The sequence below is a fragment of the Colletotrichum phormii genome (genome assembly GCF_030913505.1).
Source record: "Colletotrichum phormii strain CBS 102054 chromosome Unknown BDP81scaffold_2, whole genome shotgun sequence".
NCBI classification, from domain to species: domain Eukaryota; kingdom Fungi; phylum Ascomycota; class Sordariomycetes; order Glomerellales; family Glomerellaceae; genus Colletotrichum; species Colletotrichum phormii.
Window position 1 is genome coordinate 1,473,112 of NW_026851444.1, and position 21,879 is coordinate 1,494,990.

Here is a 21,879-nt window from a genome sequence, read left to right on the forward strand (position 1 = left end):
GTGAGGAGTAGAGTTGAGCCTTAATTCAAATGTGCGATATTGTATGTTGTTTGTTCGATATGAGAAGCGCTGTTAATTGATCCCTTCATCACACTTAAGTATTTCAATCTATCAATGTGGTGAAAAGTTATGTCCGTGTCTTGTCCGCCTCGGCCGAACTACTGCGAACGCCCTGCCTTTGACAACCTGTCAACTAGTACCGATGGGTCTAACCATAGGCTCTGTCAGTTGAATTCGAAGACCCGACATGAAGACAATCAGACGATCATGACAAGTGGGAGGAGTGTCCAAAAATCAGTCAACTTTTAGCAGCAAGTTCAAAAGTTAAAAATCAAAATGATATGGAGACATCGCACATATTGGGCCTTTAAAGTGATGGTTAATTAAAATTTTAAATTATAACTCTAAAAATCTCCTTCGGGAAGAAAAAAGTCCAAATCCCAATCAAAACCAAAGCCTCCCTGTTCGTGTTCAAGTCCAGAAGATCCAAAGCCTGCCTCGGCCGTCGAGCATGGCGTCACAGTGCTTGCTTGCTCCTCAAGCAAGGTGTGGCAGTATTCTAGACTTTCTTTGGCGCTCTTTGCAATTTCCAAATCTCCCGGAATGCCCATTTCCATGGCTTCGATTTGCGCCACAATCATTTTAAGAAACATGTGACCCTTGATGTTTGTCTCGCCCCCGAACCTTACTCTCTCTGCCGCTATCTCTATCAACTCCATCATTGTTTTCTTCAGAAACTGTCTTTGTTGGACGTTGCGTTGAAGCGTTCCATCGCGATGCTGGGCTTCTGCTTGAGCGATGAACTCGTGGCTGACGGTAGCAAGGGCGTACCTGTAGCCTTCGCGGAACATTCCCCCCGCGATTCTGAACAGACGAGAAAACTTATCGTCCGGCTCAGGTGAAAGAATCGTAATTGTTGCATCTAGGGTAACTTTCGTCGAGTATTGGAACAGGGGATTCGTCTGCGCTTGGCTCGCGAACGGGCAGTGCAAGGGAATCAGGAAGCGACGCACAAGGAAATCGAGCAGGTTTCGGTGGAACACCGAGACTCCGGATCGCTCGTGCTGCCTTACAAAGTGGATGTTGGTTCTGCAGGCATGGGTAATCTCTGCGCTCAACTCTAGTGCGACGTGGTAAGATAGCTCATGGTGAATTCCGTTGAGCAGCTGAGCAACTCGAAGTCGGCTCATGAGAGAGTCCCTAAGCTGTAGATGTAGTGACATATCCGTGTAAGTGCTCCTGAGGTGTGATTGTAGCTCCGTCTGTGACTCTTCTAGTTCGTCGTCGTTGACATTTGCAGGCGGTCGACTATCAAACTCATCGAAAGAGATCCTGGGAGGCATCGCTGCGTCTAAGGATGACTGGATAACCAACTCCAAGATGGTCGACCAGAGCCTCCTTCGTATCTCTGCTTGCAATGTCGACATTGGCGATAAATTGATTGGATCACGGTGCAAGCCAATTTGCATGGCCGTATGGAGTAGCGTTCCCGTGTAAATCCACACTAGATCGCCTCCAATCGAGAAGATATGCCGTGCCAAGATAGTCAAGCAGTGAATCTGGACGCCGTTGATACCCAAGCGATCCTTTTTCAGAGGGCCGGAAAGCCAGGCCTGAGCAGCGTATATCCATTGATGAGCCAGGCGTTTAAATCCTGGTTCGACTTCTTCAGGGTCATGTAGACTTGATCCAATCGCAATGGCGAGGAGTATTTTGAGGCGGGCATCGTTTTTGACACTTGCTGGATCGTCCCAAAACCGCTGATACTCCGCTCTGAAGGTCGGCTTGTGTAATATGCGGTAAGTTGATTCGAATGAATCCAGGTAATGGCCTACCATTACATCAGCCACCCCGCGAGATGGGGCCGCAAGGTTGACTCCAGAGTTGCCAAAACTTCTGCTGGGCTGCCAACTTTTAATACTCCTCGCCAGGTCTTTGCAGTTCCGAAGTAAAGTCCCGGCCTCTATGGCCATGGCCTCAGTCTCGGCATCTGGGAATGGAGCATGACTCTCGTTTGCAGCAGCCTTCACATAATTTTTGTAGCAGTCCAGCAATCTGTCAAACTGTATAGATGTCAGCATTGGGCCCCATGCTAGCCAACATCACAGCTAAAGAACATACCTCGGAGGCTTCACCCATCCAGTCACTCCATCGCCATACTCTCGGCTTCTTCAACACCACGTGTGAGTCTGTATCCTTCCCCATCATATTCTGGGGAATCTCAGATCCGCTTCGTTGTGCCGTGCCGGTAGATGCTTGCTCTAATCTCTGGATGCGGTGTAGGAGATCCCGAAGAGCGGGCTCGGCGACTAGAGCTTGAGCCATGTTTCCCGATACGACCACATTCTCGCTAACCTCATCGCCAACACTCTGCTCTCGACGACTGAATTGCATCGATACAGGCTCAGAAATTGGATTGACATCGTTTGTAGACTCATGTGCCGGAAAGATAGTCGGAGCCTGTGACAGGGGCGATATCATGTGAGTCGACTGCATTGCCTGATCAGCTTGTTGCACCGGCGGCCGAGCTGTCAGTTCACTTCCGAATACTCGGTAGGTGCATCGGAGTTTCGATGCAGTGCAATGCCCACAAGGCTCATCGCGATCACACTTGATCTTTCGGCGTCTGCATTCGAGACATGACAGAGCGGGTCTCCGACGTCGACGGGTTTGTCGCTCCATGTCTAAACGGGTGATGACGGGTCACGGGTGAAACGGCTCCGGCCTACGGCGATATGAAGCAGGTTGATAGCGAAAGAGGAAGCAGTAGATGGTCCAGATGAACCGCCATGGCGCTGAGGTGAAGTTGAAATCTGAAGACGGACGTAAGCGGACATATCACATGCGTGCTCGGCCGTAAGCGCACGATAATGCCGAATCTTACCCGCAGCCACGAAGCCGCTAACGTCATGATGAAGAAGTAGTAGTAAGGATGTCCTTGAGGAGGTCCGGTCGTAATTCCGAATCAAAGCATGAGGAATTCTGTTTCCGGCGGTGTCAGTTCACGGTAATACTTGTAAGCACCATTTGACCATTAGTAAGTGTGATTAGATTGATGGCAGCGGGGATTCCTGTCACGTACGTGACATCCCGATACGATGCTTAACTTTAAAGACTTCAACCTCCGTGCAATTATACGTTAATCGCGATTCGTCTCGTGTCTCTGAGTTTGAATTCTCTTCCATGTCTCATGTATGGTGAACCGTGATCTCTTTCCATGATTTCGATGGTAACATAATAGTCCGGAAAGGGGATTCCGGTCATGTATTAGGTAAGTCAGCCTACCCACTTTTCGCCATCCCCCCTTATTCGCCACCCCAATCAATATGGTCTTAAAACATCACCACTAACTTACAGTCAATTAATTAACTACTTTCCACTGCCACTACAATATAGTTACTGCTCTGACTAGGTAATTCGATCCTTATAAGTCGACTAGGACTAACAAGTGTTACGACCCAACATGCATGACCAAGAACAGGGCCTGCCCCGCAGGCTCGCGGCGGTTATAATACACCACATATGCAGGAGATAAGGGACACAAGGCACCCTCTCACGGAACGGAAGAACTATGGTACAAGTCACGTGATGATAAGATAAGGATCATTTGGGATCAATATGATCCAACACGACTTGGGGGCTAAACGATCATTCTGGATCAGAATGACCCAAGACGACCCAAGGGACAAGGGACATGTTCAGGATCAGGACTTGTATATAAGGATGGACTTGAGCTGGACTCTAGGACAGACTTCCATAGCTCTTCAGCAATTAACTTCGTATCAGGATTAACATCCGCTTTCAGCTACTACCTTGACAAGACTACGATTGATCACCGAAGCCTTACCTACCCTTACGATTGACAGACATAGCTTCCCTGAAGCTATCCCCGACTACGATTACTGTTACCAGTTCCGCAGCCTCAACTTCTGCAAACTACCCCTACGACTAGCTGGCCGTAACAACAAGACGGTCGCTAGTATCCTCCTAAGCTCTCTTTATATACTTAATATTTACGAACTTAATATTGAGATTTATTTAGATAGTTCTCTTTCTCTTTAAAGCTATATAGTTAATATAGGCTTAGAATTAATAGTTTTTATACTTTAATATAGCTAATAAATAACGTGGTTCATCAGTCAGCCGGCCGGACCAGTCAGCCGGACGTTTTTTCTAAACACACTTATGTCCAAACCACTTAAACCTTTGACGCGTAAAATCTCAACAACCATAATGCCAATCTATACCCAAGAAGATAAAGTCATTCTTGCGATTGAAGCGATCCGATCGATACGCGCTGCAGGTAGTAACTTGAGCATTTCGCGTGCCGCAAAGACCTACGGTATCCTGAAGAGCACCTTAGCCGATAGAATGAACAACCGACCGCGACGCGAACAAACTCAACCCCAACGACATAAACTCGATCCGATCGAAGAGAAAACACTTCTCCAATACGTTATTGAACAGGATTCCAGAGGATTTCCTTTGCGCCTTGGCGGTGTGGAAGATATGGCCAATCTCCTGCTGCGAGCGCGTAATGCCGAGCCTGTTGGCAAGCGATGGGCCAGGCGGTTTATGGACTCACAGCCTGCTCTGAAAACAAAGTTTAATCGTCTATACGATTATCAAAGGGCTCTTCAAGAAGACCCAGAGGTTATTTCAAAGTGGTTTGTGTTGTTACGCAACATGATGACCAAGTATGGAATCCAAGAGGAGGACCTATACAATTTCGACGAGACTGGCTTCATGATGGGCATGATCACCGCGTCAATAGTGGTAACACACGCCGATCGACGCGGCAAAGCAAAGTCTGTCCAGCCGGGTAACCGTGAATGGGCTACAGTCATTGAATGTATCAATTCGAGCGGGTAGTGCATCCCTCCGTTCGTGATCGTCAAGGGCGCATATCACCTTGCCAGTTGGACCACGGAATCAGGTTTTCCGGGCAACTGGGTCATCAAGCCCACTGCTAATGGATGGACGGATAATCAGACGGGTCTTGACTGGATTAAACACTTCGACAAACATACTAAGAACCGAACTAAGGGCGTCTACCGGATGCTCATTATCGACGGCCATAAAAGCCATTTATCGGCCGAATTCGACGATTACTGCAAGCAGAACAATATTGTAACGGTCAGTATGCCTGCACATTCGTCGCATCTATTACAGCCATTGGATATTGCGCTTTATTCGCCTTTGAAACGCGCATACGGTGATGAAATCAACCTATTTATCAGAGCCTCCATAAATCACATTACCAAGTCTGAGTTCTTTATTGCCTTCCACCAGGCCCACAACAAGGTTTTTAATGAGGAAAACATCAGATCTGCTTTCCAAGGCGCTGGAATTTCACCATGGGACCCAGACTATGTCATCAAAAAGCTTGATGTGCATTTACGGACGCCTACACCTCCTATGGCCAACCCTTCAACACCACCACCTTGGCAGTCGCAAACGCCCTCTAACCCACAACAAGCCGTCTCGCAGTCCAACTTTATCAAAAGCCGGATCTCTGCTCATAAAGGAAGCTCACCGACACCAATTATTGCTGTAGTTGAGCAATTGTCAAAGGGTGCGCAGGCAATGGCGCACTCAATCACTATTTTGACTAATCGGCTTCGTACCCTTGAGGATGCGAATGTAGCACTTGCTAAGCGTCGGAGGGCTAAAAGGTCGTGTGTGCAGCTTGGAGGGGCACTTAGTATAGAGGAATCTCAGGGTTTGCTGGAAGAGAAACAAAAAGGTAAACGTCCAGCACCTCGAGAGGATGAGGAGGGGGGTCCATCAAAGAGAGCCCAGCCGACTCGGAGACGCTGTGGTGCGTGTGGTAAGACTGGGCATAATGCACGAACCTGTTCCAAAGATGTCGAATCATCAGGAGATTCTGATAGCGATAACCAATAATTGACTTAATGCGTTGTGGTTGAGAAATACTAGATGTTGTTGTGGACGTGGGAAAAAACGTCCGGCTGACTGGTCCGGCCGGCTGACTGATGAACCACGTTAGTCATTTTTATTAAAGCTCTTTTTTTATTTTTTTAAATAATAATTGTTAAGTATTATAGTCTAGGTTAAGCTTTATAAATAACTTTAAATAACTTACTAGCTAAACTTACTAGCCTGTTTAAGAATTAACTAGTTAATAATAAACGTCATTAATACTTAGAATATTTACTAAAGTTCTAAAACTTATAACTAATTAATTAGTACCTTAAAACTAGTACTCTATAACATAAGAAATAAATATTAATATCTCAATGAATATAAGGGCTACAAATGTTTCATAAATATATTTAGACTCATTGATTTTCCACAATTTTAATGATATATTTATAACTTATAAATACAGGTATCATAGGAGTTACGTGCTTAAGAAGTTACATAGTACAGTATATAATAGAGAATAATAAAAAAATAGTAATAAGAGTTAAAATAACTAGCTAAATTTATAATATTTAGTAATATATATTAAGCTAATAAAATTTATTAGTAACTAGTAGATAAGCTAATATATACTATTAGGCTCTATTAGGTATTTAAATACTTATATTCTCTATAATCTACTCTATATTTATTAAACTAAAGCTTAAAACTAAAAACTTTAGTATTAACGTTAGTTAGTTATATTTAAAAAGAGTAACGAAAGAACCTCTTAAAACCCTTACTAATACTATAGCGCTTATAAAGTAACCTTACTATAGATTCTATTATAGACCTACCCCTTATAAATAAGAACGAGAGGTTCTTATAGATAATTATTAACTAATTAAATAAAGGCGAAATTTTTAAAGTAACAAAGAGTATAGAGGCCGAGGCCTACGCCAAACATTTCCTTAATTATTACTTCCGCTTCTACGGTATTCCTACGTTAATTATAAGCAATAGAGGGAGTAATTAAATAAGCCGCTTCTAGCGGCACTTTTATAAGTTATTAAGGATCGAGTAGCGGCTAAATACTATTTATTACCCGTAGACCGACGGAGGCCTATAGAGGATGAACTAAGAGATCTAGGCCTATCTATGTAACTACGTTACTTATTTATAAAAGGACTGGGTACTAAACCTTACATCCGCTTAATTAGCGCTTTGTAGCCGCGATAATAGCGCTATTAGAATGAGTAGCTTCTTTCTAGAGCATGGGTATTATCCGGAACTTATTATAGTTAAAGAGGCGGCTCCGACGCACCCTGAGGGCCCTCGGGAGGACGCAGTACGCAGGCTAATAACGAGGCTTTAAGATGTGATGGATATGGCCCAGTCAACACTCGCTATAACCCAGCAGTGCTACGAGGAAGCCGCCAATACCAAGCGCCAGCCAACAGAAAGACTAGAAGTAGGAGACAAGGTCTGGCTATATATAGGGCATTATAAGTCCCCTAGACCGTATAAAAAGCTGGACTAGATATACTATAAATATACCGTTATAAAGGTTATATTGCCGTACATAATCGAGCTCGATATACCAGGTGCTATATACCCACGATTCCATGTCGACGTACTAAAGCGTAACTACTGGTAATGACCCTTTACCCGGATAAGCGACAAACAACAGCCGGCCGCCCCTAGTCTTGGACGATGAGGGTGAGGAGGTTTGGTGTTACGAGCTGGACAAGGCAACCAACTGTGGCACAAAGCAAAAGCTTCGATAATGATGACTCCGGTCATCATTGTCCCTTGTTCTGCATATATAGCTACGCGCCCACAGTGACAAGTTGCGGCGGGCGTAACATTTGGGTAGTCGAGAGTATTAACGCCGCCGCTTAGAAGCATCAAGGACGACGGCGCCAATAAAAAGTGTTAATTATATAGAAGGGATATGTAGAATGGACGTAGGATCCTATCGAGACACTCCAGTATATAAAAGTAATACAGGCCTACGAGCGCCGCTATGGTCCCGTAATAGAACACGATAAAGACCCGGTGCTAGTACCGCAGGCACCGCGCCGGAGGGGAGTAGGAGGGTAATATCACGGGCCAGAGCCCGGTTGAGATCTCCGGCTTTACCGGAGCTACTATTCTACCGCAGTACACCGCCGAGTCCGGATATACCCTACTATAGCTATACGCGAACCCCTGTAATTCCTCCTTTTCCTCCTCAGCTTAGAATAGTCAATCGGCGGCACCTCTACGTTGAACAAGCCTAGGGGCCAGCCCCTTACATAACGTACAGATATAACCTACTTGAGACTATTCAACGAAGTGTAATAATCATCTGATTATTACATCCGACTATTACTGTTATCAGTTCCGCGGCCTCAATTTCTGCAAACATACCTCACTACGACTAGCTGGCCGTAACAAGGAGGCTGGGAGGCATTTTTAGGGTGGCGAAAAGGGGGGGATGGCGAAAAGTGGGTAGGTTGACTTACTTTATGAACAGAGGCAATTCGAGTAAAATCTCATCCGTACATGTCATCTAGATGAACTCCAAGCTTGTTTTAATTTCCGTGTTAATACCAGGGTCATCTCACCTGAAAATGGTCTCTTTATTGCGGTGTATCTCATTCTCAATAGCAAGATGATCGACATCTAACCTGTGACCTGTCCATGCCGTCCACCGTTGCCTAAGATGGAGGGTGCGTCACGGGAAGACCTAGAACACAGTCCACGCGATACTGAAGAGAGAAGAACACGATCGGGTTCGATAGAGAGTTTATCTGTAGAACGCCCACGAGCCTGAACAAACCCAAAGTCTGAATGAGCCCAATATCTAGGGCTATTTTCCTTAGTCGAACGCTGGGCATTTCTCGAGCTTGACGGAACCTCACCAGCATCAACTCCAAGGCGTAATATTCAGTGATGGCCTGATGGAATTGTATCTGCTACGATTCATGTAGGCTGTGATGCTGAGCCGCATTTAGGTCGCCCGAAAGTGGAACGAAACCAACCAAGGGTTCTCGGCAAAGGTACACAGCCTTTCTCCCCAGGAGAACCATCTCCACAATACGAATTCTGAGGCCACCGATATACGCAATCTCTCATTAGCTAAGGAGACCTCCAATACAGTCCGGTAAGCAACGCCCTATCCAGCCGAAAAACTGACTTTATATTGGATGGTACTACTACAGGGTAAAGCGCCCGATTTAGCGGCGAGATGAACCACGAGCGTTATCTGAAGTTTCCGTAATTAAACAATGCCACAGGTTGATGCCGAGTAAGTCCTGGGCTGTATGAAAAGGCTGGGGGCATGTTCTTCTGATTGGAACTTGACGGGCTGCGGTCCTAGATTATATAAGTTAAGTGAGGTCCGAGACGTTACTGCAGGGCTGTCTTCCCTTCACATGTAAGCTACCAACCTATATTTACCCAAGCAAACACGAACGACAGTTTGATATCACAAAAACCCACCAAGGGCTCATACACCATCAGCCTGTTCCGAGCGCATATAGTTGTTCCTCTCTTGAAGCCCTGACTCTCCAGTCCTTTCCGCTACATTAATACCATGAGACCCGCTCACATAGTAGGTGCTGCCTACAGTCTTCACCTAACGTCTATCGCCGGATTAAAACTAATGCTTTGGTCTCCCAGCTCCTCACGACAATACTTTCTGGCACTGCTATTTTAACGCCATCCCCGGCTGATACGATAGCCTGCGAACCGAGGTCCGATACTACGTCAAGCTCCAGTTGTCCTTATATAGGTGGCAGTATGGAATGCATCAAGATAGAAAGGGCACTTTGTATAGCGGGCTGCGGACCGAGTCTACAGCAGAAGCTTTTCTGCATTACATCCTGTATCACATCTTCGAAGAAAGGCTGCATGATGATTGGGTGTTGAAGCAGAGAGTTAAGGCAGATATCGGGACATTGATTTGGTGATAATGGCCACAGTCAACGGGATATTAGGCAAGAGACTGTTAGTGTATCTCGACGGTTTCGTCAAGGTGTGGAACTTGATTTGCACACACTTTTCGTTGCCGTAGTGCCGCTGTCAATGATACCCATTTTCCATGATCCATAGACAAGTCTATTAAGAGACTTCCGGTGACTTACACGTCTTGCTTGACCTGCCACCTTTTCAAGATAGGTACTTTGGCAAAAGACTCACATCACTTGCGCAGTCTGCTCGAGATGGTGAGTAAATATTCAACCATACACTGCGGCCTACTATTATTAGAATATTTCACGCCAAATTATGCTAAGAACCACTCCTACCTCGTGTTTCGACATTTGCCAGTTGCCGCCTAGGACCGCCTAACCTAAGTACCTAAGCGACTTAAATCTTTCAGAACTCCTCCACCGGAATCATGATAATCCAGAACTTCAAGTCAGCTTTCGGTCAACCCCGCTCAATCTACCCAACTTCACGTGATCCATCCAGATCAGATAAGAAAGAGTTCGAGCCGTTGCTTGTAGACCACGTGTTGCGACGCTGCCTTCTTAACATGTCAATTCCACCATCAAGCCACATGTCTCGACTCCTTCACAAAGGTCCCCGCCCTCAACCCCGATCAACTAGCAAAGTCATCACATGTACCTCATCAACCTAGATATATCCAATTACCGAGCATTTCTCATAATCGTCCCTTCCTTCAACGCCCCCCACCATATTCGCCATCTACCGTATCTAGCCGGTTTCCAAAAAGCCACTGTACCACATCATCTTAAACATTCTTCCCTTCCTTCCGCATCTTCCTAGCTTCCATACTTCAACTCTCACATATCACAAAAGCCTCGGACGCCTCTATATCCATAGGATCGAAATTCTAGAACACGCAACGCTAAGCCCACAAGGTGCCACCTGGAAACAGCCACTCTTGGCTCCCCCGCTCTATCTAGAGCTCCTCCCACATAATCCATCCCTTTGCTTCTCCCTTACAAGGACTATCACGACTAGTCAGTCTCTTAGGCAACCCCCAGCATCCTTCGATTCCTCCCAAAGGAATCCCATTATTCAGCTTTAGAAACCTGCCGTCCCCTCCACGCATACCTTGTTCACGCTAGACCCCCATGAGAGTCAAGGCCAAGCTCTCACAAGAGCCGAACCTAGTCAGAATCAGGCAAGAAAGAGGGCGGGAAAAGAAAAACGTTATGGCAACGCTTACTCAGGCACAAGAAGCCCACAACTTTCTCAGCCCTATCCTTCACTTGCCGTGCTTGCCTACACTGAACTTTTTAACTGCAAAACGCTAAGCCCTTCGGACTAAAGCCTCCCTGTTGCACATCTCATATCCCAAAATGGAGTCGAGGTCGACAAACACTCGTCGCCCTCCATACCGCGATAGGCAGGTCCATCCCGAATCCGGCCTCAGAAACAAAACGTCTTAGAGCTGGATGTCTGAGATTAGGAACCGCGTTACCTAGATACCCAAGATACCCAACCCTAAAAAGAATCCAAGACAAAGAGGCTACGCCGACGAGACTCTAACCGATTCCATCATAAGATCTTCATCTTTAATCTTCGTCTCTTTTTTGTCGTCTCGGTCCAGGAAGATTCCCACAATCCAGCCCAGTTTTCCCCGTTTCCTTTCCACCTATCCCCTAACACTAAGTACGCTTAGGTACCCTGTTGCTCATCTCAACCATTTCGTGCATAGGGTTGTGGGATCAGGAAACGAAACCAAAAGTCGGGAAAAAGCAAGTATATACTGGACTTCTCCCCCCCGGCCCCATTCTGAACCCTACGTCAGCGCCAGAGAACCCCGTCTATCTCCCTTGCTAGGTAGGTATTTCCCCCAGCTTTAGCCACCAAACAAGATCCCTATCGCTTCCTACAAGATGCGTAACCAAGGTATCCGTACGTACATACCTGGGCTACAAGGTACAACATGCCATGGCGTAAGCTTCCAGGTCTCTCTGGTCCCTTTGAGGAGAACAGAGACTCAGAGACCTCCGTCATTCTATCTCAGCAGGGCTGCTGGCGCTGTCTGAGTCTCTGCCACTGCCAGCAGCCCGCATGACACACCTCAAAGAGACAGGTCCAGACCACGGACCCCCAAAAAAGCAGGCGGGGGCCAAGCCGGACCGCCGCCCTCCCGGCGCGCCTCGCACCGGCCCTCCTTGTCAGATTGGAAGCCCAATTCGACCGTGAGTAAGGGTAGAGCTGGGGCCACCTCGAGAGGGTACAATTACACTTCGACGGTCCACCCAACCTCCGGTTGAAATCTCCCTTCTACTCCTTACGCAGAATCAACCAATACAGAGATATTGATACTTCGTCACCCCTAATGCCCCTCCGGTTCGAACCAATACCCTGTGATAGGGATACCAACACTCCTCTAACAAACGTTCTTCCCTACATCCAACGACACTAAGCTCTCTAGTCTCCCAAGTTTATCAACATTCCTCAGTATGCGTACCATATCCTGTAATTATGCCGTGGAACAACTTCTCGGCACCCGATACCTCCGGCCGCTACCCTCCCTCTCCAAAACCGAACCGAAGATCTTCCAGAGAGAACCGCGCCTAAGCCACACTAGAAGTCACTCCCGAAGTCACTCCCTGAGTCGCTTCCCCCGTGACCGTGCCACGGCCGTTCAAATCTCTCTCTCATCCCCTCCCCGCCCGGTCCCCGGTCCCTGAACCTGCAAGTCTCACACCGAGTTACCATCGGCCGGTCCCCGAGCCCGCGCAGCACTTCAACTTCCCCTCTTTTTTTTCTGTTCCGCCTGCCGGGACAACTCCTCCCCGTTCGTGCTTTACGCGCATCGCATTCGGCATCGCACCGGCGGAGCAGAGTCAACAGCCGGTCAGGAATGAAGCAAAAGGCACGTCAAAGGGGGTGTAGACAGACAGATTCAGATTCTCAGATGCCAACGCAGTTTAAACCCACACTCTCATCCCCCCCCCCCCCCCCCCCCCCCCCCGGCCACATATTTTTCCCAGGTCGCAGGTTTCAACCAACATGCTTCCTTTCGTGGTTCCTGATATGCATTCAAAGAGTGGAAAAATATGGCCCAAAGAATGAAGCTCAACAGTGTCTCTTTCTCCATGTATCCAAAGCATCAATCTATCTACTTATTTTCTACTCTGTAAAACGCCCCCCTCGGACAAATCCAAAATCCCCACCCTCCCTCACCTCCGCCTACCGTCCTTCCGCAGCGGCGTCTATACCCAAACAGTAAGAAAAAGCAAATATCCAAAGCAAGCTCTTTTCATCCCACGTCTGAACGCTTCTTACATCCACCACCAAAAAACCGCAGCACCATACATCCATGGACAAGAAAAAGCTGGAAAGAAGAAATTATGCCGACCAGCCCTGCTCTGCCTGTCCCCAGTAACTAGTAAACCTCCCCCCCTCCATCCTACGGCAACCGCAACTCGGTCGAACCAAAGAAAAAACTTCCCGCAAGTCCACCACACTTTTTTCACTTCGATTCCCACTCCCACCCCCCTAACTACGCAACAACACATAACACACACATAACGATCCCAACTTTTGCAAACCAACCAGCCAGTGACAGTTCGTCTTCTTTTCTGATGGATACAGGTACACTCCCTTCAAGGGCCTCCAAGCAAGGATCGCCGATCGACGCAACCGTCCTCAGCACGCATCATCTAGCGTAGCTTCACATGAACAAGATGACAAGGGAATTCTCAAGGAAGCCGCATCACCGAGCCCCGGGACCCCGGCCGCCCCGCCTTACCTGCCTAGCCCACCACCACCAACAGCTGCACCAAAGAAAAAAAAAATGCCATGTAAAAATATGGAAAAGAACTACCTATTACACCGAACCACATGCCAGACGGTAGACGATAGACCTACCTACTGCGGTATCAGGCCAAAGTAAAACTCCCTGTCAAGTATCTGTGGCGCAACACATCGATTATCTCAGCAGCGGTACTTCGACGCTCGAAGCTGGGCTTCAGCCAGTCGAGTTGCCCAGATCCCCAGGCCAGTGGGCCACTGCCCGCAAATACATGGCCAGGAGTTAAACTTGCCCATACAACCACAGTAGGCTCGCAGCCCCAACTGCCAGCCACCCCCCCGTTTCGTCCCCGTTGCCTGCCGCCCCCGTGTTTGCGCCGCCGGGCAGTCGGTCGGTCGGTTCGGTCGGTGTACCGTAGTTAGGTCAGGTCGGGTTGTGTTCCTCACTCCTGCCTCTGCCGTTCATCGGGCAGGGTAGGAATAACCCCACTGGCTGCGTCCTGTCAGACCCAAAAAGAAGTTTGACTTGTCAGACTTGACTAAGGAGGCACAGGGGCGGGCGCATATTCAACCCGTCTACGGAGTTAGGAAAAAGCAACAACTGCCTGGTAAACCAAGGTACATCACTGTGTAAAAGAATCCTTTCTCAACCCTGGATTGAAAAAAGAAGAAAAAAAGAATAAACATGCAAAAATAAAGGATGAGGCCTATGACCTACGTCCCTCTCTTCCCGTAGAATAAGCAAACAACCCACAAATACGGCAAGCAACCCGTGTCTCATACTTCATCTCCAGAGTCAAGACCCCTCCTCAGAAAGAAAACTAAGAATACCTTACACGTAGATGCAAGAATGAACCCCTTCCATAGCCCATCCGAGAGACAGAGCAGGGGAAGGAAGGAAGGAAGGGGGACCAAGGACCCCAAGGAACCACCCCCATATGCCATCGAAACCCCCCCCCTCAACCCCCCAGCCCCTTCAAGAACGTGTGATGATGAGGGCCAAGATTTCGAAACATCGATCTGGAGAACTTGAGGGTCGTCCTAATAAATCGAAGTCATCTTCCGGATCTGGAAATGTACTCGTGCGGCGCTGTCCCCAAAAAAGGGGACCAGGGGAAAACAATATGCTTGGCTAACCACTTGTGACACCTCATCCCCGTCTCTCACTTCGAAACACGAACAGAAAAAAACGAATGTGTGCCCATCTTGGGAATCTGGATCCCGCCAATCTTACAAAACCACCAGACCAGATTAGAGCTGTGTCGATCTCTGGATAAACCAGTGAAAGGATATGCGCAATCCAATCGAGGTACCGAAAGGGAAACCCGCCTGGCTACGTAGTCACGTACTTACCCAACAACGACATCCAACGACATCCAACACGGCACTCACGGCCGCACGAGCAGCAACACCAGCAGCATCTTGCAGACCAGAGAGCTGATCCTTGGCCACTCTCTACGAATACCCTTTCCGCTCCTCAACTCTCGCCCTCCCCCCCATAAAGGCGCCGGCGAGGATCCGCATCTATCGATGCAGTGATGCGCAAGATCGGATGCGGGACCCTACACTAATACCCCCCCAGCCATCCCTCCCCCCCTCCCCCCCTTCCCCCTTCTGCTCGTCAACTTGCCCACTAAGGGCCAAGATCCGCGCCGCCGCCGTCGCCGCCGCCGCTGCTCCTGCGGCCCAAGAATCGCCTCCTCCGCCCCGGGGATCCGCAACTCTTGCGATTGGGCCACCCGGAAGGAAACCTCCTCCGGTAGGAGACGCAGGAGCGTGCCAACGACGGACGACCGGTGAAGAAGTGGATCCGGAGGGGCGTGTGAGTGTGTACAATATTAGTGTAGGTAGTGTCTCGAAAAGCTTTCCAACACCCAGGAAGCCATCACCGACATATGCAGCCCCAGGGACTCTTTCCGATGAAGTGAGAAAAAGATAAGTTAACTAAACTGCGGAGCAGCGCGCACTCGCACAACCTCCGGAGTACATGTGTCGTTGACGACGAACCCAGTGCTTTGCACATCGCGTAAACGAAACAGGATCCGGATCTCTGGGTCCCGGCTTTCGGCCTCGGCTTCAGGTGAGCCGTGACAAACAAAACATCTATGGAGCCCCCTCCATGGACCCTTTCTCCCTGAGTCGCAGCCTCTGACAACGTAGCACTGTGGCTGCCGCATCGAACAAACATCTTGACCTCAACAGTCCGAGCCAGGCCAAACCAGTAGTCCTTTTTTGGTAATTTTCTTGGCCACGAAACCCCCCCCCCCCCCCCCAGCTCATTGCCACATGCGAGAGGCGATAGCATCAATCGTGGCTAGGGCGGAGGCGCGGTAGTTGCTCGTATGGCGATCAATCTTGTTTCGCGAAATCTTTTCTTCGTTGGCCATGCCCAACGTGGTCATTGATCAAGCGACTATCGGGTCGAGACTCCGGGTACGAGATGACAATACCCAATACGAGGCCACATCGTGGCTTTCTTCAGTGTCGTGCCGCCTGAGACGATGTCACCCATCAAACCCTGGGCCAGGGGGAAAAACCCCCACGGCCACCGCACCTCGGAAGCTGTGACTGAGTCCTGACGAGCATGAGGCGGACGAGATAGGTCACAGTGAGCCTTGACAGCCCCATCAAATGCTACCGTATCAGACAAGGCGCCGTCGAAGCATGCCTGTCAATAGCTTCTGCGTCGGAGATATCCGCCTTGCGCTGGGGCCAACCCGCCGGAAGCCGTCGGGCAGTAAACCGCAAAGTCATAAACAACTGCCGTGAATCTTCATTACTTACTAAGTCGCCGAGCCTTTCATCGCCAGTGGGGACCCGTGATATTCCTATAGAAAGGGAATGGACCCTACCCCGATGAATGAGTCAAGGTCTCGGAGGGAAATAAGGTAAGGCGGGGACGACAAAACGGTTGCCAGGCCAGGTATTCCGTTCGGATACAACTGACTTCGTCGCTGGCGAGCGGTTGAAACATCTCTTTGGGAAGAATCGAGGCAAGGCTAGCTCAGTGACCCCGGCAGAAGATCGCCATCATCAAGAACGCGCCTGAGCACGGCCGCCGTGACCATTGTGTTCGAGACCGCGATCCTGGCTCATTAGCAATTCCAATCTGCCCCTAAGTGGAATAGTGCAAAATATCGCCGACTTGACTAACAGCCGGATGTTGAAATGCGAAATGCCGCAGGGCGTAGATGGTGACAGGGGAGACGGAGGTGAGGATAGTAATTGTATTCTGTGTGTGCGAGTGCGAGTGAAAGAAAGAGACTCCAACGAGAAAGAGAGAAAGAGTTTAGTCCATGGCAAAGGACTTCAACGTGTGGGGGGGGGGGGGGGGGGGGAGATTGATGTTGGTGGAAGACACATTCAATAGTGTCTCATGGAATCACCCAAACCCGCGTGGTGTTCATACTTTGCAGAAAAACGAAGGCTCTTGATTCGTTTCTCGCTGCCATTCCCACACGGCATGACCATGATGTAAAAGCGGAAGGTTCGTGACCAGAGTGGTTTGGCCCGCGACCAGGTGATTCAGGTTGAGAGAAAAAGCAACGAAAAAGAGACCTTGCAGGAGACGTGTCCTGACAGGTCATTGGCAGCAGCACCTGAACACCCGCGGATGTCTCAATCCACCCATACAGGGCCGCCAGCAGGGACAAGAAGGAATCTCCTGCAGAGAAGGCCACATCCGGAAATGCCCTGTATGATTCTACTCGATCTCCCCTCGTATCGTGCCTTCGATCTCAAACAATAGTGCTCGGCTGGAACGCTATTCGTTCCCCGGTGGCGACGGGAATAGACAGCGAAAATGGCATCTGGTGAGCGTCAGCGAGATCTCAATGAGACAATGGAATGGATTTCGAGAAGCGATAACAAGATTGATTGTTTGCAACGTTTCCCGTATACGACGTCCTTGATCCTGCGCCCGCGAATTATCGAATAGACACAGCTTGTCGCCTGGGTGCACCGTAAATCTCCCAATGAAAGTCAACAGTTCCCGTGATCATACGAGGGCGCACCTCCGTCGATCTAGACAGCCGAGCTCCAGAAGAAAAAGCAAGCAAACGGGCATCCAGATTAAGACGTTTAGGTTTGCCGACGGCCCCAACGTCGTAAGGCTGAACAGCGGGAGCTAAACACACTGTTAAACTGGTCTGGTGCTAGGCACTTTTTCTTTCTGATCAGTCGAAGAAACTGGTAGTCGGAATATTAACACAACCGCTGTACCCATGGAGTCGGTACCCGTCGTGACAGGTGACCTATACTCTGCCCTGTGACTCAACTGAAGGGTCGTTATACCGATAGACACGTGCTGATGCTAGACATGAGTGATCCTGAGGCTTACAACTTCCATCACGGACTCAGGGAGATTTCTCAGCCTGGCATGAAGCGCAGGGTAGAACGGCCGCGAGAACTTGGAGCGGGCGCGCGGTAAGCTGAACGGCGTTCGCGATTGGTGCAACAGTCATGTCTGATTCATTCGTTGTAGCATTGGCCGTTGGTTCGTAATAAGAAAGGGACCAGGAAGAAAACAAGGAGGATCATGGCCATGGTCTGACCCCGAGAGACGCCAACCATTGAAGTGCGACGGGCAAAGCACTCTCCGGCAATGTTGTGCGACGTATGACGAGATACCCCAGACATAATGCTAGTCCTCCCGATCAATCGCCGGGGGAGAAGAAACGAGGTTCGGGGTTTGATGGCTAATACGCTGTTGGAGCGGCCAGCGGGTTGAATTATGAAAGTGTGGCGCTTTCGAGAGAGCCGGGGACTGAAAAAACGAAGCATGTCGCCAACGTCACACGTCGTCGTCAACCCAAGAGACGGTCCAAGAAATACTGCCGTAGAACCGAGACTCCTTCATCGACTTGTGAGTACGAAGCATACACAGTAGGCTCAAACGTGTCCACCCCTTTGCTCCAGGATCGAGAGCTGTGAACACCATTTCGTTCGGCACAAGGCACACAGGCTCAAGGGGAGCTTGCATGTTGTCATTGCCACTCGGTTGGTGCTGAACATGGTAAATCGAGTGACGAAAGGATGTCATCCTATCAAGCAGGTAAGATGGTGAAACCACTCAAATCGACGTTGTTTTCCACGAATGGGAAATGCTCTCCAACACTGCGAGCGAGGCAAAAGCGGTCGTAAGATTCAGGGTGCGGACGGTCCAGTCCAATGCCTGTTATCGTCCGTCGGCCGAAAGGCTGGGTACGGTTTGATCTCTTCTCGAGAGTTGTGTATGACTCCCCGCACTGTGAAAGAACGGCCGTTTCTTGTTGGAAGTCTCTTGCCAGAGATCCGGCCGTGCGTACGTCCGCAGTCTTGAAGTCGCGCGCAAGTCGACGTCGCCTCAACGGCCGGGCATAGCGCCGTTTCTGTACCAGATTTCCGTTCGCTTGCGGCGTGGGGTTGTTTCAACGGGCGAGCAATCGACTACGGGCGAGCAATCGGCTACGGGCTCTTTCTGGCCTGATCTCGTTGCCGAGACCTGGGAAGAGCATGGGGCTGCCTGTCTCGCCAACCACTCTAATCTCCTTACCGGGAGGGCCCTGAGTGTGTTAACCACATGGCCGGGAAGCGGGGTTGATGACCTCTTCGGGCGCTAGACAATTTCTTTTCCAACTTCTGACACTGCCGACGAGACGCTGGTCGCTGGAGATGCACCTGAGCATGCTGATGACTGGAGTCGATATGCCGATATACCATAGTTATGCCCCAGGAGTCGGACCATTTCGTCGCGACGAGAGCCGCCGCATCCTGCGTTTGGCTACCGTCGCCCGAGAGCTGGGGGGTCAAGATATTAGTGCCGATGCAGTCACTCTCACCGGTCAGGCTCCACATTCCTTTAGCCCCCTTCGATCCGACATGGATGGAGGGTGAGTGGTATTGTTCGTGACATGTTATTTGCCAGACGAAAATGCGAGATGATGGTGCGCGCGTATGTGTGTGGATTGCGTGGCAGACCGATCTCCAGATCAGACGATCGCACCATGAGCCAAGCATAATTGGCATGTCAGAGCCAGATCCCAGGGAACCGCTGACGAGGGCCGGGTGCATCGCATCTTGTCTGCGCTTCATCCCGATGGCGCTGCTTCTTGCTTAAGATACTCGAGGCATCTACGTTGGCCCAAGTATGCGGCGTTGCGCACTGGCGAGCTTGGGTTTGGGGCGGCGGCTGCGATGAAGAATTTCCTTCCAGCATCACTGATTCGCTGAGGCTCAGCCACTCATAGAAACACGAGGACTAAATGGCAGTTCCGCCCTTTCACCCAGTGTGTTGATTGGAAGCGGCTGTCGTGCTAGGTATCGTTTTGTTCCAACTTCCCATCGGCCAACCTGAGTTGATCCCAAGGCCATCGGCCATCCTGCGAGGCGCGTTCGCTCGTTGCATGGTGCCGGCATACAGGCAACGATGTTCGCGCCAGGATCTTTGGGCTTCAACGTAACCATACGGCTTATGGTTGCATGGGCAGTCGCCGATTGCAGGGACGGCAGATCATCAACTGACCAGTGTGGACGTATTCTGCTGGTGTGAACGAACGATCGAGTGGTGGTGAAATGCCACCCTACCCAGGTATCAACGCATCGAAGGCGGCGGCATATTGATGAAATGATGAAGTGAGGGTTCGATGGAAGGGTCGGGTCATTCAGATCCTACCACAGACGGGGGCAGCACTGGTGGCCTCGCTTCGAAGAATTGTGGTTGGGGGGGGGGGGGGGGGTTAGTTATGTTGTCTGGCCCATGAGCCGAAGCCACATGGTAAGCGTGAGCTTCCTGGCTGCTATCGCCTCAGACTCGGGACGTGCCACTGCCACCGTGCCTGACACATCCCTGAGCAGCGCTAAGCAGCAATGCATACCTGTTTTTCCATTCCCAAGAAATCTGGGTTGGCTGGACTGGACTGCAAAGTGCGGCCGCACTTTCGAGAGCGCGGTTTGGCCATAACTCATCACATACTGTGCTCGCAGGTCTGCAGAGCGAGAGTCACAGACAGAGAGGTTGACGACAGCTGGCGAGTTGGATGAGGATAGCGGTACATCGACGGCCATTACTCCGTCTGTATCGTGGGTGGCTGCATGTGTCAACTGCAATGTGACTTTGAACAGCGGCCCGGCATATCGACCCAAGGTCGGTGAGGCAGCACTGGCTCGTGAGTTGAGCAGCCAGTTATCTGCGCCGGGACTCGAGAATGGGGATCTGCATATGAAGCTAGGAAACAAACATGAGCATGATCTGATAGACCCGGCGGCAGCAACGCAACTGGGTCGAGTCGAGATGAGGTCCTAGGGTGTTTAGCCGTTGCCGAGCTGCTGCTGTCGAATCTCCGACCACCAGCCCGAAGACAATTCTCTCCAAGAGTCTTTGATACTCGTAATACCGTGATCAATGTCGCCAACAATGTGGTTTTCATAAGAACTCCTCCGCATTCCGGCGTGAATAAAAAGCCGAAGGAAATCGACGAACCCGCGCCATGGGGAACCAGACGGGTACTGGGACCACGACTTTTTAGGTACCTGAGGAGTACACCAAGATCCCACATCAAAACCCATGTCGAAACAGCGGAAACGACCCAGTCAAAGAATTGAGATGTGATGTTTTGATAGCGATGGCCGGATCTGGCACATGGCCCAATAAAGCGGAGAGAGGCGGAAGATGATGGTAGTTGTGATTTGCTCTTGTTCAGGAGATGGCTTCCTAAAGAGGAAGTTGCCCCGAACAGATACTGTTGGAATGTAGTGCCTGTATCGAGCGGAAAGTCAATCGAGTAGCGTGTCAGTGTAGCCTGCCAGGGAGTGACGTGGACCAGGGCTGGTGTTTTATATCGAGTGGTGGTAAGCGTGCATGAGATCGTGAGAAACGCGCCAGATCCCGCGAGAGACGCCGAGGTGTCAGCAGGCGATCTCCTCAACGGGTGGGCAGCGGACGCAACGCTCACCGAAGTGGCCGCGGGCATCGTCCCCAGGTGCCAGACGGGTTTGGTTCCGCTTGTCGCAGACGAGATGACCAACGGTGGCGGCGACGACGGCTGATGCAGAGGGGAGAAAGGGGGTGTAGGCACATCGCGCGACAGAAAGAGAGCCACTGGTCGAGTAAGGCTGCCGAAAGGAGATGTGCTTGCTGGATTGGGCGACGTCGTGCCCACGGCGGGTTGCAAAGAGGATTGCAGGGAGGGTTGCCTGGATGGATGTGCATCGTCGATCCCATCTTGGTTGGTCGTAGGTACGCGGCAAGACCAGGGCAAAGGTAACTTGGCAGGAAGCAAGCGGCATGAATCCTGCAGATGAAGTGAAGAT

At 49.9% G+C, this 21,879-nt stretch overlaps 3 protein-coding genes across 3 annotated transcripts; all 3 read right to left on the reverse strand.

Moving 5' to 3' along the window:
* Positions 1-404: 404 nt before the first annotated feature.
* On the reverse strand, positions 405-2,682 carry BDP81DRAFT_308962 (C6 zinc finger domain protein; the record flags this gene model as incomplete). The annotated part of the gene is made up of 2 exons (XM_060583507.1): positions 405-2,063; positions 2,122-2,682. The coding sequence occupies 2 exons, from the start codon at positions 2,680-2,682 to the stop codon at positions 405-407; spliced, it is 2,220 nt and encodes a 739-aa protein (XP_060450570.1).
* Positions 2,683-19,014: 16,332 nt separating this feature from the next.
* Positions 19,015-19,937, reverse strand: BDP81DRAFT_84671 (uncharacterized protein). Its single transcript, XM_060596379.1, has one exon. The coding sequence runs from the start codon at positions 19,660-19,662 to the stop codon at positions 19,120-19,122; it is 543 nt and encodes a 180-aa protein (XP_060450571.1). The 5' UTR covers positions 19,663-19,937; the 3' UTR covers positions 19,015-19,119.
* A 380-nt stretch (positions 19,938-20,317) lies between these two features.
* BDP81DRAFT_415934 (uncharacterized protein) lies at positions 20,318-21,495 on the reverse strand. The gene has a single exon (XM_060589488.1). The coding sequence runs from the start codon at positions 21,123-21,125 to the stop codon at positions 20,667-20,669; it is 459 nt and encodes a 152-aa protein (XP_060450572.1). The 5' UTR covers positions 21,126-21,495; the 3' UTR covers positions 20,318-20,666.
* Positions 21,496-21,879: the final 384 nt, after the last annotated feature.

Bases quoted from the DNA above. Each gene is read 5' to 3' on its own strand.
- BDP81DRAFT_84671 (XM_060596379.1), bottom strand. From the start codon at position 19,662: ATGAAGCGCAGACAAGATGCGATGCACCCGGCCCTCGTCAGCGGTTCC.
- BDP81DRAFT_415934 (XM_060589488.1), bottom strand. From the start codon at position 21,125: ATGTGGGATCTTGGTGTACTCCTCAGGTACCTAAAAAGTCGTGGTCCC.